General features: G+C 42.6%; 1 protein-coding gene across 1 annotated transcript; it reads right to left on the reverse strand.

Moving 5' to 3' along the window:
• Positions 1 to 12,671: 12,671 nt before the first annotated feature.
• On the reverse strand, positions 12,672 to 14,476 carry LOC117866373 (nod factor hydrolase protein 1). The gene is made up of 2 exons (XM_034750573.2): positions 13,121 to 14,476; positions 12,672 to 13,031 (listed from the first exon to the last, which is right to left on the reverse strand). The coding sequence occupies exons 1-2, from the start codon at positions 14,292 to 14,294 to the stop codon at positions 12,847 to 12,849; spliced, it is 1,359 nt and encodes a 452-aa protein (XP_034606464.1). The 5' UTR covers positions 14,295 to 14,476; the 3' UTR covers positions 12,672 to 12,846.
• Between the last annotated feature and the right edge of the window lie 1,608 nt (positions 14,477 to 16,084).

Genomic DNA, 16,084 nt, shown 5'->3' on the forward strand with positions numbered 1-16,084 from the left:
TCCTTGATTTGTCAAGTGTTCCAATCCTATGCCCAAATGATAGGAACCCGCTAGGGTTGGTTCCCAATCTTTCGATGAGAGGGCATGGGGTAACTCAATTGGTGGATGGAGATGACGTTCACGGCCCGACTACAGCCTTCCAAGCTGCGCCTTAGCAACCGGTACACCACCTCCAATGGATGCCGCGATCTTGTGGAGCGCATCACCCGACCAATAGGGCACTCGTCTTGCAAGAAATCGAAGAACTAGTAAGAACAAGTATAACAAGTACTGAATTTACTAGATGAAGATGAATGTTTTAATCTCAATCTCAATAAGGTGGGGTTTTGAAGATAAGAAGACGGGCGGCTGATCCAGCACGCACACTTACAAGCAGTAGCGAGAGCTAAACTTGATCTAAACAAAACCTAACTGTTCTTGGTGACGACTAAGGAGTATATGAAGGTGGGAGGATGACCACCAGAGTGTAGAGGTCGTGCTCCAACCCTAGGACGTGTCCCTAATGGACCTGACTTGATACACGGCACATTGGGCCAAATTAAAGTAGCGCAACATCTTTGGACAGAAAATGTCTCAATAGTAATTTGGTCATTGCGGCCGCCTCAGACAAGATATGGCCTTGAGTCTAGATCCATATGAAAATAGACTTCATAACAAATCTGTGAAGTACTTGAACACCCAAATCCGAGTCCGTATGTGACCGTGGTGACCATCACAAGTTGGTGTTGTCCTGGAGTCCGAATCCAGCCTACGCGAGTCCTTTTCCCTTTCGGTCTTCTCCCTGGTTCCTAACCAAAACAAGAGTGCACGCGTTTCCATGGTCTAAATGTGATGGACAGGAACTCAAGAGTGAACTTACTTGATGATTAAGTTGATGAGCACGGTCGCGAGTAATAGGACTGGTACTTGTGTCGGCGTAGAAACTGGTACTCGTGTCGGCATAGATGTATTATTGGTGTTGATGTTCTCATCATCCTCCCCTTCTTGCATTTGAGTCATCCTCGACTCAAGCTCTTCTTCTTCTCCTAAATATGGCTTCAAATCTGCAATGTTAAATGTAAGACTAACCCCAAAATCTGCAGGTAGATTGAGCTTATATGCATTATCGTTAATTTTCTCTAACACTTTAAATGGTCCACCAGCTCTAGGCATCAATTTAGACTTTCTCAATTAAGGAAACCTATCCTTTCTCAAGTGCAACCAAGCTAAATCTCTAGGTTCAAATATTAGTTCCTTTCTACCTTTATCACCAGCAAACTTATATTTAATATTCATACGCTCTATGTTTTCTTTAGTTGTTTCATGCAGTTTTAACATCAATTCGGCACGCTTAGTAGCATCAAAATTTAGTTTTTCAGAAGATAGCAAAAGCATCAAATCAATAGGAGCACAAGGCAAGAAATCATATACAATCTGAAATGGGCACATCTTTGTAGTAGAATGCAGCAAACGATTATAGGCAAATTCAATATGAGGCAAACAATCTTCCCACATCTTAATGTTCTTCTTTAAAACAGCCCTTAACATGGTAGACAAAGTTCTATTTACAACTTTAGTTTGACCATCAGTTTGGGGATGACATGTAGTAGAAAACAAAAGCTTAGTTCCTAATTTTTCCCATAAAGTCTTCCAAAAATGACTAAAAAATTTAGCATCACAATCAGAAACAATTATGTTGGGCACACCACGCAAACGAACAATTTCACAAAAGAACAAATCAGCAATATGAGTAGCATCATCAGTTTTATAACATGGTATGAAATGTGCCATCTTAGAAAATCAATCAATAACCACAAACACACTATCACGTCCCTTCCTAGTCCTTGGCAAACCCAACACAAAATCCATATAAATATCCTTCCAAGGAGCTCTAGAAACAGGTAGAGGCAAATACAAATCGTGTGGATTTAACCGTAACTTAGTCTTTTAACATGTCGTGCAACGAGCAACAAATCTCTCCACATCTCTTCTCATCTTTGGCCAAAAGAAATGACCAGCAAGTATGTCCTCCATTTTCTTGACTCCAAAATACCCCCATCAAGCCACCTCCATGCGCTTTTTGCAGCAACAACAAGCGAACGGAGCTAGCTGGAATGCATAGCTTGTTAGATCTAAACACAAACCCATCACTAATGATGAATTTGTTCCATCCTTTCCTATCTTTGCAATGCAGCAACACATCTTTAAAATCAGCATCATTAACATATTGGTCTTTAATTGTTTCTAATCCAAAGATTTTGTAATCAAGTTGATTCAGCAAGGTGTATCTCCTAGATAAAGCATCAGCAATAATATTCTCTTTCCCTTTCTTGTGTTTAATAACATAAGGAAAAGATTCAATAAATTCAACCCACTTAGCATGTCTACGGTTCAATTTCCCTTGACTACAAATATGCTTTAAGGATTCATGATCAAAATGAATAACAAACTCTTTGGACCACAAGTAATGCTGCCATGTTTCTAATGTATGAACAAGAGCATATAATTCCTTATCACAAGTAGAATAATTCAGAACAAGTCCGCTCAATTTTTCACTAGGTTTGCCTTTTTGTAGCAAAACACCACCCAATTCAATTCCACTAGCATCACATTCAAGCTCAAAAGTCTTATTAAAATCAGAAAGTTGGAGGAGGGGTGCATGTGTCAACAACTTATCTTTCAGCATGTTGAAGGAGTTCTCTTGTACTTTGCCCCAACTAAAAGGCACTCCCTTCTTCGTAAGCTCATTCAAAGGTGCAACAATGGTGTTGAAGTCCTTCACAAAATGGTGATAGAAACTAGCAAGTCCTACGAAACTCTGCACTTGTGTGATAGTCTTTGTTACAATCCATCCCTGTATAGCTTCTACCTTGACTTGATCAACCTCAATTCCCTGTGAAGTCACAACATAGCCAAGAAAAGACACTCGATCGGTGCAAAAGGTGCACTTCTCAAGGTTACCAAATAAATGTGCATCTCGTAAAGCATTAAAAACAGCACGTAAGTGATCAAGATGTTCATCCATAGATTTGCTATAAATCAATATATCATCAAAATAGACCACAACAAATTTTCTAATGAAAGCACGCAGAACCTCATTCATTAATCTCATGACAGTACTAGGTGCATTAGTTAACCCAAAAGGCATGACTAACCACTCATATAAACCAAATTTAGTTTTAAAAGTCGTTTTCCATTCATCTCCCAATTTCATACGAATCTGGTGGTACCGACTACGCCAATCAACTTTGGAAAACACAACAACACCACTAAGTTCATCAAGCATATCATCCAAACGTGGAATAGGGTGTCGATATCGAATGGTGATATTATTGATAGCTCTACAATCAACACACATACGCTATGTTCCATCTTTCTTAGGCACTAAAATAACCGGAACAACATAAGGACTAAGAGATTCACGCACATAACCTTTGTCGAGTAGTTCTAGCACTTGTCGCTGAATTTCTTTTGTTTCTTCTGGATTTGTCTTGTATGGCTCACGATTTGGCAAAGATGCACTAAGAATAAGATCAATTTGGTGCTCAATCCCTCGTATTGGTGGTAGCCCCGCTGGTATCTCACTCGGAAACACATCAGAATACTCCTACAAAATGTTAGCAACAGAAGGGGGCAAAGAATGCTGCATGCCGTGAACTGAAATCAATGCATCCTTGCATACCAAAGCATTGGCAACAGAAGTGGAAGCAACCAATTCATTAATATCAGATTTAGTAGCAAGCAAGCAATATCCTTTCAATCTTATATCATCTTTCTTATTACTAACAGATTTGACATTTTTATCGCTCTCAGTTTTAGTTTTCTTAGCTTTAGCAACATCATCACGCACAATAGCTTCAGGAGACATAGGAAGTAAAACAATTTTCTTATCATGGTGTATGAGAGAATACTGATTTGATCTACCATGATGCATACAATCCGTATCAAATTGCCATGGTCTACCTAACAGAATATGACAACCTTCCATAGGCACAACATCACATTCAACAACATCATAATATGATCCAATAGCAAAATTAATTCACACCAGTCTCGTTACCTTAACCTTACCACTATTGTTGAGCCATCGAATGTGATATGGATGTGGGTGCGGTTTGGTTTTAAGTGCAAGCTTCTCCACCAAATCGTTGCTAGCCAAGTTGTTGCATATACCTCCATCAATTATCAAACGGCACAAATGCTCTTTAATGACACACTTTGTTTGGAACAGTGTATGCCGCTGATTTTGCTCCGCCTTCTCCATTTGTGCGCTCAGCGCATGCTGCACAATGAGATTCTCATAATGATTTGCATCCTCTGCACCAATCTGCTCTTCTGGTTGTTCCTCACTACCTGCGTGGTCAGTAGCAAGCAAAGCAAGAGTATCTTCAACAAAATCAGTACCAGAGGAATACCCACCATCTTCTTTGACCACCAAAACACGCTTGCTAGGACAATCACGCTACACGTGTCCAAAGCCCTTGCATCGTGGCACTGAATATCTCTTGTTCTATCCGTGGATGCAACTGAATAGATACTAGTGGCTGGTTTCTGGGCAGTCTTCTGGGAGGAGCACGTTGCTTGTCGCTGGATGGTGGTGGTGGTGCCGACCGACTCGGGGATGGAGAGGATGGAGGTGCATGTCCGGTCAAAGAGGTAGTCATGTGTGGCTGCCATGATGTAGATTTTCCTGCAGAAATATTAGTCTTGGTACTAGCATGTCACCCCTGCATTTCCCTTTCAGCTTTACAAGCAAGATGAAACAAACGGGTTATGTTAGTATAATCTTTATAAGCAAGGATGTTCTGAATTTCACGGTTTAAACCATCTAAAAATCTAGCCATAGCAGATTCCTCATCCTCCTCTAAGTTACAACGTAACATACCCATTTGTAACTCCTGATAATATTCTTCTACACTTTTAGCACCCTATCTCAATTGTTGCAACCTCTTTAAAAGATCACATGCATAGTAAGAAGGAACAAATCTAGCTCGCATGACCCATTTCAAAGCATCCCATGTTTGTGGCATGTTATTAGGATTTTTCTTGCCATGTTTTATCCACCAAACAGAAGCAAAATTAGTGAACTCACTAGTACCAGCCTTAACACGTGTATTTTCAGGAAATTCATGACATGCAAACTTTTGATCAACAGCAATTTCCAAGTAATGTAAGCATCAGGATCATATTTTCCATCAAAAGGAGGTATCTGAAATTTTATCTTACTGAAAGCATCATCATTATTATTTTCCTAGCATCGTCGGTAAGCATCCATACCTCTGCGATTATTGCGTAGGTATCGGCGAACATGAGCGTCTGGGTCTGTTCAGTATCAGCATCCCAATTGTCCTCGACACGCTCATCCTTGTTGTTATCTCCATCATGCCCATTAGTGGTTTTGGCATGCATCTCATCAAAACGCCTCAAAATAGCAGCAAGGCTTTTGTCAATACGAACAACCGACGTTTCTAGTCCTGTAAGCTTGGTGTTGGTGGCAAGCTGTGTGACCTCCAATTGCCCAATCTTCTCATTCGTCACCTGCAAATCATCATCAAGCCCTTCCACGTGCCCCTTCACTAGCTTTTCAAAATGTTGTATGATGCTCTTGGTGCGGGGAGAATGTGGCATATTCTAACTATCCTCTGATCTTGTCATGGTTAGATGAACAAAGGCAACAAGAAAACAGGTGAAGAAATAAAAAACCCTACAGCTATTAGGATATAGCTATTGCAAGGCGCTCATTCTCAACCTGTTACACAAGCTCTTACCAATTCTTACCTTGCTCAACAGGAGGGGACGACAATCAACAAGTCTGCAATTGTGGAATGAAGTGCATCGGTGCTGCAACAACAAGACCTGTCAAGCTGTAGTCGAAATATGTGGAGCTGTAGGTGGGTTGAAGCAAGGAAGTACTAGCACCACGTTAGTCACAAAAGCAAGCTAAATAATCGTTCAACGGTGGTATTGTGCTAGTCCTAGCTTAGTCCGTGCTAAAGGCGCGAGCCTGGATGCAACGAAAATCACAACACACCATTAGAAAACAATAGGCAAGCACAATGAACAACCCCTTTTTCTTCCTGTTTTTTCTTTCTTTCTTTCTTTTTTCTTTTTTTTTCAGGGGTCCTTAAAACTGATTATATGAACAAAAAAGACTTCACAAGAGCCACACACCACACAAGCTTTTTTCGAAAGGACAAGGGTATTCCGGTAAAGAAAAGATGGAATATGCACAATGTGGAGAAGTCAAGTATATGCATGAACTACTGCTGCAACCAATTCGGATATATATAGAGTACAAGCGCAACAGGATTTGGTAACACGGCGTAGCAACCAATTCGGACTCAAAACCGATTCCAACTCGAACTTCAACACCACGTGGGATTCGATCTCAAACAAACTCAGATTCCTACACGAGCTTGAACACAAGGATGTACTCGGATTCAACCAACAGAAGGTTTATATGGTAGCACATGGCTGTGACTAGAACGTGATAAGAACTCGAAACTCTAAAGGACTAAAACTAAGACCAGCAACTCGACACAACCGATGCAACAAAAAATTCAACAAACCCTAACTAAGCAGTGCTAGCAAAGGCTCAAATTGTTGGAGGTATGCCCTAGAGGCAATCATAGAGATGATGATATTCCATTTGTATCCATGATTTGTATACTGTGTTCATTGAATATCCATTAAAGGCTACTTGAATTGATTTGCAATTATGTGAATTGTATGTGAAACTCTTTACTTGTATGGTTATTCTAAAGTTGTCCCTAGTCGGAGTTCATGTGAGGACACACATGAATATTAGACTAGCACATGTATTAGTTGATGACTATGTTTCACAAGTCATGGACATGGAGATGTTGAACTAATAATGTGGACACATGTGGAGACATGTGTTAGGACTGACCCAACACGAGAAGTAGTTCTCTCTTTAAACAACATATACGCTTTGTCCTTAGACCTGAGATTGTCGCATGTGTTCTAGATGTGGATTGACCTACTTAGGGGCTATCAAACGCTACGCCGTAACAGGGTAGTTATAAAGGTAGCTTTCGGGTTTGTCAAGAAGCATGCTATGAGACATGGTCAATCAAGATGAGATTTGCCCCTCTCTGATTGAGAGTGATATCTCTGGGCCCCTCGAGTGATCGGATCAGAAAATGCATGGCCATGCTACGTACGGTTAAGAGTTAACCTACAAAGGGATTCCGAATCACAGGATCGAGAAAGAGCGGTCGGCTTGAAGCTAGACCAAATATCGTGAGGCAAAGGGAATAGCATGTATATTATGTTGTGATGGTTCGTCTAATATGATCTTCGTATGCGTATAGGAGTTGGCACGTCTTGCTAGAGGCCGCTACCGACTATTGGGCCGAGTAGGAGTACTCGGGCCATGTCTATACGTATCCGAACCCATAGGGTCACACACTTAAGGGGCTGGAAGCCCAATTCGGATCTGATCCGAGTTGGATTAGGTTTAGGAGTACTAATGGGCCTCGGATCCAGAGGCCCATCAGGAACCCCTATAAATAGAGGGGTGGGGGCGCCCTAGGGTTTTACACCTTTTGGCTGAACACACTTGCCGCGCCTCCCACGCCCTCGCTTGTTGCAACTCGCGGATCTAGCAATCCGGCTTGCGACGCTTCCTCCCTGCACGTGTGGATACCTTGGAGGTGTTGCGCCTGCAGCACTTGGACGAGCCATCGACGAGCCGCCGACGAGCCACGACGAGCCGACGACGAGCCGCGGCACCGGAGGCGATCTTGCTGTGCACGTGGACGAGCTGCTGAGGAGCTGCTGGACGTGATCGACTACGTACGACTACGTTGATCGACTACGTACGACTACGTGATCGTCTTCACTGCACCGACGCATATCTACATCTTCCGCACCAGTAGTGCGTCGAGTGGTAATCCCGTGATCCTTATACGGCAGTTCTTCCTGGTTGTACGCGGTAGAAAATTTTGATTTGCGCTAGCGTAGCCTACCTCGTATCCCAACACAAATGGTTTATAGCATTGTGGGTAAACTAATCTACTTTTTTTTAACTTTTCTGGACTATAAGAAAATTAAAACAGTGAAGGATTGGAAGTCTCTCACTGATAAACCTTGCTCTGATTACCAACTGATAGGAACCCGCTAGGGTCGGTTCCCGATCTTTCGATAAGAGGGCATGGGCTAACTCAATTGGTAGATGGAGATGATGTTCATGGCCTGACTACAGCCTTCCAAGCTACGCCTTAGCAACTGATACACCACCTCCAATGGATGCCGCAATCTTGTGGAGCGCGTCACTCGACCACTAGGGCACTCGTCCTGCAAGAAATCGAAGAACTAGCAAGAACAAGTACTAAATTTACTAGATGAAGATGAAGGTTTCAATCTCAATCTCAATAAGGTGGGGTTCTGAAGATAAGAAGACAGGTGGCTGATCCAGTAGTCGCGCTTACAAGCAAGTAGAGAGAGCTAAACTTGATCTAAACAAAACCCAACTGTTCTTGGTGACGGCTAAGGAGTATATGAAGGTGGAAGGATGACCACTAGGGTGTAGGGGTCATGCTCCAACCCTAAGATGTGTTCCTAATGGACCCGACTTGATACACGGACCATTGGGCCAAATTAAATTGACGCAGCACCTTTGGACAGAAAACGTCTCGGTAGTAATTTGATCATTGCAGCTGCCTCAGACCAGATATGGCCTTGAGTCTGGACCCATATGAAAATAGACTTTATAACGAATCTATGAAGTACCTGAACACCACAATCCGAGTCCGTATGCGACCATGGTGACCATCACAAGTTGGTGCTGTCCTGAAGTCGGAATCCAGCCTGCGTGAGTCCTTTTCCCTTTCGGTCTTCTCTCTCGTTCCTAACCAAAATAAGAGTGCACGTGTCTCCATGGTCTAAATATGATGGACAGGAACTTAAGAGTGAACTTACTTGATGATTAAGTTGACGAGCACGAGCGCGAGTAATAAGATCAGAAACTGGTACTTGTGTCGGTGTAGAAACTGGTACTCGTGTCGGCATGGATGTATTGTTGGTGTTGATATCCTCATCACCAAACCTCCATTACAAAAGTCCAATTGCCCAGATCCCATCTCACAAACCCCAACCCTCAAGTCCAATGATCAGAAAGAATAGGCCCCAAAATCACATGATCTGAAATAATAGGCCCCAAATTGCATGACCAGAAATACTAGTGCTCAAGTCGCATTCGCAACTTCCATCATGAACCATCCGATCGTAACATAATCATAACTCAAATCAGTTCAACAACAAAAAAGCCAATACTCCAAATTTATTCCTAACCTAGGATATAGCATATTTAACTTACCATAAAGCCTTAGTTTGCCACATCGTGCCTATTTTTCATAGATCCTTGATTGCTTTCCCTGATCGCCCCTTCTCTCCGCTTGCCGATGCCATCGTTGTGCTTGGTTTGGGTTTAGGAGGGGGCAACAAGAGGTGGACAAGAAAATGGTTGGGAGTGCGGCGGCGTGGAGGTGTTAGGGTTACTATATATGAGGATGTTAGGTTGGGTTGCTAACTGGGCTGGCCCGGGGGATAGTCGTATGTGTCGGATTGCCCATATGGTACGGGCCTATGTGCGATGTGGTAAGTCAAAATAAGGTGACCATCTATATATCTAAATGATGTGTAGGTCCTATGGTCGAATATATCGTAGATTTTGAAAGTTGTATATCTTTTCTAAAGGGGCCTAACTAGTTCTACCTACAAAGTTCACACTACAAGTTAATAGTTCCTAATCAAAGATATTGCAGTTATGTAAACTTAAGCATGAAAAACTTGCAGGAAAATAGTCTAAGGAGTTGGCCTAAAACACCTTTTAAGTTTTAACGAAGAGGAATTTCTGGCTACAAATCATTTTAAGCTCCAACCTTTAATTTCAATACCAGACAACTTGCACCACTTAACTTTTAAAACAAGACCCATCCTACCCTATACATACATGTGTAAAGTCAAATTTTCATCTAAACTTGGTACAATTTGAATTGATGGATGACCAGAGGAGGAATTGACGGCTCGCAAGAGAGGATGCCATGTCGGTGCTAGGTGGTTCAGCTTCAACCAAATCTGGTACAATTTGAATTTGAAATTGGAAAGAAAATGGAAACATGAAGCTTCAACCCTGTGGACCCGTCACCCCGTCTTCGTGCTCTTTTCGTCTCCTGTAAAAAAAAGATAAGAAAAGGAAATCTTTGCATCCCCGCGGACTCTCCTGCACAGATTCTCTCCTGCATCGATCCCTCCAACGTCCGTCCTGGCCTCCTGGGAGGAGTAGGCGCACGTCGTCCCCCGTCCACCTGAGAGGTGTGTTTAGAGAGTTTTTGCTCTGTTTAAGAGGAAGAGTAGGGTGCGATGTGGGTTCTCAGAGTTTTGTGCCATCTGCGGAATGGGGGTTGCTTTATCAGTTTGTCTAAATTCGGGCGATCCCGAGTGGTGACGAATTGATTCCCCATTGCAGGGTATGGGACTTTGGATCGCTTCTTCAGTCCTTGGAGATGATTCCTCTAGGTATGCTGTAGTCGATTTTTTTAGCATTCATGTGGATTTTGTTTATTGTTTAGATGAATTAGGTGTTAGGGTTATTCAGTGTATTAGTGAGACGGCTGGATGCAAATGGAACTAATGCTATGCTTAGACATGAATGAGACTGTGTTTTTTGTTGTAATACTATTACGAATATGCTTGGAGCTATTCCAATAAAAGATTAATCTAGCTGGTTTCAATTATCTAATTGGATCTGAAATACTGTTGCAGGTTGAAAGGAGGAACGTTGATGATTAATGATTTAAACTTTTAAAGGAGGAAGTTTGAGAATTGCGATACCTCATGTGGTAACTGCTGCTTTCCATGTTATGATCTTCTCTTGCAAAAATCAGTAGTGTTTATTGTTGGAAATATATGCCTAAAAAACATTCCAGATTTAATTTGGAGGGAAAACACATTGGTAAAAAATGATGCAAGCAAATAAAACAAGTAAGCAGGCAACATACTGTTTAGAACAAGATTGCGCAAGGAAATTACTCAATGATCCTGCGCAGAACGTAGTCGAACGTGTTAAAGCAGATGTTGCAGAATCACCAAGCAGTCGCGTGAAGACGCTGCCAAAAACCTGATTGCTGCCCCGTGCAGGAGTCTCGTGACAGTGGTTTCAGAGATCCCGCTTTCCTTCAAGCCCGGTGTACGCCGAATTCGAAGGTCGACGAGGCGCAGCAGCAAGAGATTCAGCACAACGAGTGGGAAGATGAGCATGTAACAGCGTCAATTCAACCAGGACGTCTCTTGGTGTTATAGACCTTAGTAGTGCATCAGTTTTCCCATTAAACAACCTCATCAAGCAGTAGAAACTGCCAATTTGAATGACAGAAACTGCTGCCATCAAATTGTTGAAACTGACACACCTTATTGCTGTTTTAAAATGGCAGTTTCAATCACAAACATTAGCATGCTGTACCCGCACGCGTCACAAGTCACGCGATTTTTCACGTGAAAATGCGCGCGAGCTGCGTGTGTGTGTAGCAACAGTCTCCTTCTCTCTCATTTGCACCTATTTTGCATAGAGAGGAGACTCCCATATTTAAGCAAGGTAACCTCTCCTTGAATTTGCGCATGCTTTGGAATTTTTAGATTGGCCCACGTATGGGCCTAAATCCAACATTTATTGCTTCAAAGAAATAACTCTGTGCCAGTTCTAGCATATGCACACCCTGCATTAAGGTTCTATTTGGAAAAATAACTCTGTAAAAGTTCTGGCATAGGTATACCCTGCATTAAGGCTCCATTTTTTTACTTCGTAACTTGTCCAATTTATCAGTTGTCAATTCTCTTGTGGGCTTTTCCAGTGCTCAAAGTTAATTAGTCAAAGTGCCCAATAAATTTTCCATCCACTTTCGGTTCTGACAGAGTCGATCATGCTACTTTCGTAAAGTTATTGGCAAATTGAACTCGAAGTAAAGCTTAGCATGGTAAAGTTGAAGTGCTGCAAAATAATGATTGAAGTCATCTGATGTTGCCACCCAGTTCACCACAGGAACAAATAAATATCTGCTCTTGTTGTTCTAAGCAACTTTGGAAGGAAACATTATACTTTCATATTGGTGTCTGATTTTTGTTAGATGTTTTTTTCCTTTTGCTTTCTGATCTCATTGGTTCTATGGTATGCATGCTGAATAAAAATAACTGATGCAGCGGGGACATTTTCAGATTTCCCATGTTGAGTCATGGCGTATGACATGCAAAAGTAGATCAAAGGATTTTAATTTTGGAAGTGGATCACAGTAATTTTAAGGGCTTGTTTGGCTAGACAGGGTTTAAGCATCACCTCTTCGGATTGGAACGGACGCAATGGATTTTTTTTCATCGCAACCCAAAAGTATTGGTCCGATCAAAAAAATGGATTGGTCCTAATCCCCATTCAAAATAAATCATAAGTGGAATACAATATTTATGCCATACACAATAACTATGAATTTATCTCTTATTTTTTTTAATTCTGCTAGATGATTTGTTTTTCAGTCTTTCTCTCGTATCCATGAATTTAAACCTCAGCTGTCACAGTTCATTCTCTATTTACATGTATGTTCAAATTAAATCATTTGGGAGTGATATTTGGCAATGAGACAATTGCATAGTCAAGAAAAAGAAGTCATCTATCCTTCAAATGCAATGGAAAACAATTTGACTATTAGCCATTTAACTTGATGTAACCCTTGTTTTGGGAAAGAATGACTGAAAAAAACTCAATAAATACAATATAGCATATTGTATTTATTTAACAATTTGACATTCACTTTGATGAACATATCATTTAAAACTACTTTTACATATCTGGCATGTTTACTGATATTCTGAATCAAATAGAGTCACCAATAGAAGTACAGAGGACAACAAATAGCTGAGCATTTTTAAATGCCAGCTACCAAATGATACTGAAGATGAATTAAATGCAACATACTGGTTTGAACCTCCTGCATGCATGGTTCCAAAACCACCCTGTGCATATTGGTGCCATGATTCGGATGCTGCATGAGACAATGTTTCAACAACTTTGATGAATTAAAGGTATATTGCATTAATTTACATATGTTTGCAGAATTCAGTAGCTACTGACCTTGCTTTGATATTGTGCTGTTTGAATCGTCGAAGCCGATAGTCCAGAGGAAGTACCCAAGCAGCTGAGACCTCACTGCAAACTCTATCTTGTGCTGCACCACCTGTGCACTGTCGAAGCTGACCCAGAGGTCACCGTTGTAGAAATACTCTGCCACTGACTGGTTGTCGTACGTAACAACGGTGCTTGCAGAGTTCATGTAATCTTCAACCTCTGTATACGCAATTATCCCGGTCTGGTTGCTCTTCCTCTGTTTTGTCCCAGCAGCTGCAGTTGGTGATCCTATTCCATTCTTGGCCTTGTTTCTGAGGAACCAGGACCTTCCAAATAGAGGTATACCCATCACCAGTTTACATGGTGGGAGTCCAGCATCCAGCCATGAGATGACCCCGTAGCTCACCGAGAAGTGCGAGGTTGTGTCATATAGAGGTGCGTCGACTGTAGTGACATTGCTGCCCCCATGGAAACCGAAGGTGAGAATGTTCACCCAGTCGAGGTTGTTTGAGATGTCATCTATTGGGTAGTCGAGATTGCTGTCAGGCATGCCAAACAGGTGGTTCGAGAAGTAGAGTGTTGCTGTAAGGAGAAGAGGCTCGGACAAGGAGTTCGTGGCGGATTCCTCCATGATCCTTGCCCGCCATTCCGCAAGCAGGACCCCAAGGTTCTCCATGTCCATCTGTGTGGCTGGGAAAATCCATGACATGTCAATACCGTCGAAGCCGTTGGCTCGAGCAAGTTCCACCGAGGAGTTGATGAACACTCCCCGGAGGTTCTTGTCCGAAGCCATTCTGGAGAAGGCGGCATTTGACACGTCCACCTTGTACTCATCTGTGCCTATGGACAGTATGGTCTTGACGGATGGGCTCCCGGACTTGACGGTACTGGAGAACGCAGCGAGCAGTGAGCTCTCATCGGTCGGTGGAGGCGCGACAGCATAGCTCGTCTCGTCAAAGGATACCGAGCTGTAGTAGAGGTGAGTGTACAAGGAGGTGTCAATGCTACTGACCGGCGAGTAGCGGCTTGAGAACGGCGACCAGTAACCAGCTCTCACTCCAGCAGGCATGCCACCACTGTCACTGCATTGCTGCTGCGACTTCAATCCAGAAGCAGAAGTAATTGACAGGAATTCAACAAGGGGGATCAAGGATATGATGAAACACCATGCCGGCTCCATCTGTGTAGTGGGAAGGTGGTGAGGTGGTTGCAATGGAAGGCTGGAGTGAGGACGAAGTGGTTACAAAGGTGAGCATGGCTCTGAGGGAGCACAGTTTAGGAGGGGAGAATCTCAGAGTTGTTGGTGGGAGTAGATGGATGGCGATCACTGAGTGCATTGCGCGGCTGTCCCTCATCAGGCTGCCGGATGGAAATGAGGGGGCTTTTGCTATTCGTCTTCTCCTTGGTTATGGCTGATTAGCTTGAGGGTAACAAGTAGATTAGCACTGTGTTCTGGGGCTTAATCGCCCTGCCTCTGACTCTGTACTCTCTACAGGAAATGCGTGAAGGGAGCTGTTGCTTCTGCTGGCAAGACATGCTTGGCCTTGGCCGGCGACCGTACCCCTGCTGGCATTTTTGGGACTCCTTCTGAACCCTTTCAGTTTAATATATTCTCATTGTCTAACCTCGGCTTTGGGCTCTGCGAACCAGTTTTTAACTGCAGTAAACAAGCAGTGGTCAGCACAATTGTGGCTGTGCGACCTTTTTACAGGCTTACAGCACACCTGTTGCATCTTGATGAAGCGCGAGGCTACTGCCATTGAGTGTTGACCGACCGCTTTCGTTTGAGCTGCCACCACTTTTTTTTTTTTTGGGTCTGGCAATCAAATAGGGTTGGTAAAATGGGGTTGGCATGTTCTGGTACAACTTTCTGTTAATCTACTGCTTTTGTTTAAGAGGATGGTTAACTGCTCCTTTTTTTTTGAAACATTGGTTAACTGCTCCTTGAATTGTTGTTAACTTGTTATCCCCTCCTTGTACTGCGGTCCACGTAGGTACGTGCATGCAGGCAGGCCATGTGCTCAGTGCCCAGAGTGTCAATTATGAGGTCAGCGTGCGTGGCGACGCCGTGTCCTCTTGTGTTCTGGCGCTATTAGGGCCGGAACATTTCTGAGGGTTCTGGATTCCGCTTCGGGTGAGGCGAGATGTGTTGGGAGGAGAGCCTGTTCTCCAGTTCGTCATGGATCCATGCCGGAAAGCTGGCTACATCACGTGCTCGCTGTTGTGGCATGTTGTCTGCCGCGTTTTAGCTCGCAGAGGCTATCGGATGCATGGATGGATAGACTGGCTGACACGCCATGCTGTCGAGATTTTGTTGAATTTGTTTCCTATGGAGATCTTTTGTTTGTACACTTCTTAAAGACGTGTTTTGGGATGGACAAATAATGTTCTTGTTTGGATATATAGATTAAAGAAATGTCCTTGGTTGGATATTATATTGGTACAAAGAAACGAGTACTTGTTTGGATGTGCAGATGCTACACTTTTTTTTTGGCGAGTAAGTGCAGATGCTACACTTGAATTATTGTATTTGCAATGTTCGTTGATTCTTGCTCGTTTCGAAAAGATGAGCTCATACCCATATCCATATAATATACTAAGATGTTTGGAGTGGAATTTACTTTGGAAGGTTGCAATATTACAAAAATGTTTGGATGGTACCCAACCCAAACTGATACGTCATTTATGTAAATCTATAAGTATCGCTAACCATTCCAAAAAAATTCCAATCACCTAGTTTGGAGGTCTTCCCAAAAACTGTTGGGATAAAAGACACTTCCGCCATCTTCGACAAAAACGCGAGTCTAAAAAAATATTTTACTCACCGCACCTATCCACTTTGTCCACTTAATCTCTACTATAAAAAAAGCAAAACTAAAACTATTTTTTCGTACGTCTTATCCTCCGTTAACCCATCCTCCCGCACTATATTGATTCTGCACCATTCGTGGCAGAAGCGGCGATGCTAGG

The sequence above is a fragment of the Setaria viridis genome, chromosome 8 (assembly GCF_005286985.2).
Source record: "Setaria viridis chromosome 8, Setaria_viridis_v4.0, whole genome shotgun sequence".
NCBI classification, from domain to species: domain Eukaryota; kingdom Viridiplantae; phylum Streptophyta; class Magnoliopsida; order Poales; family Poaceae; genus Setaria; species Setaria viridis.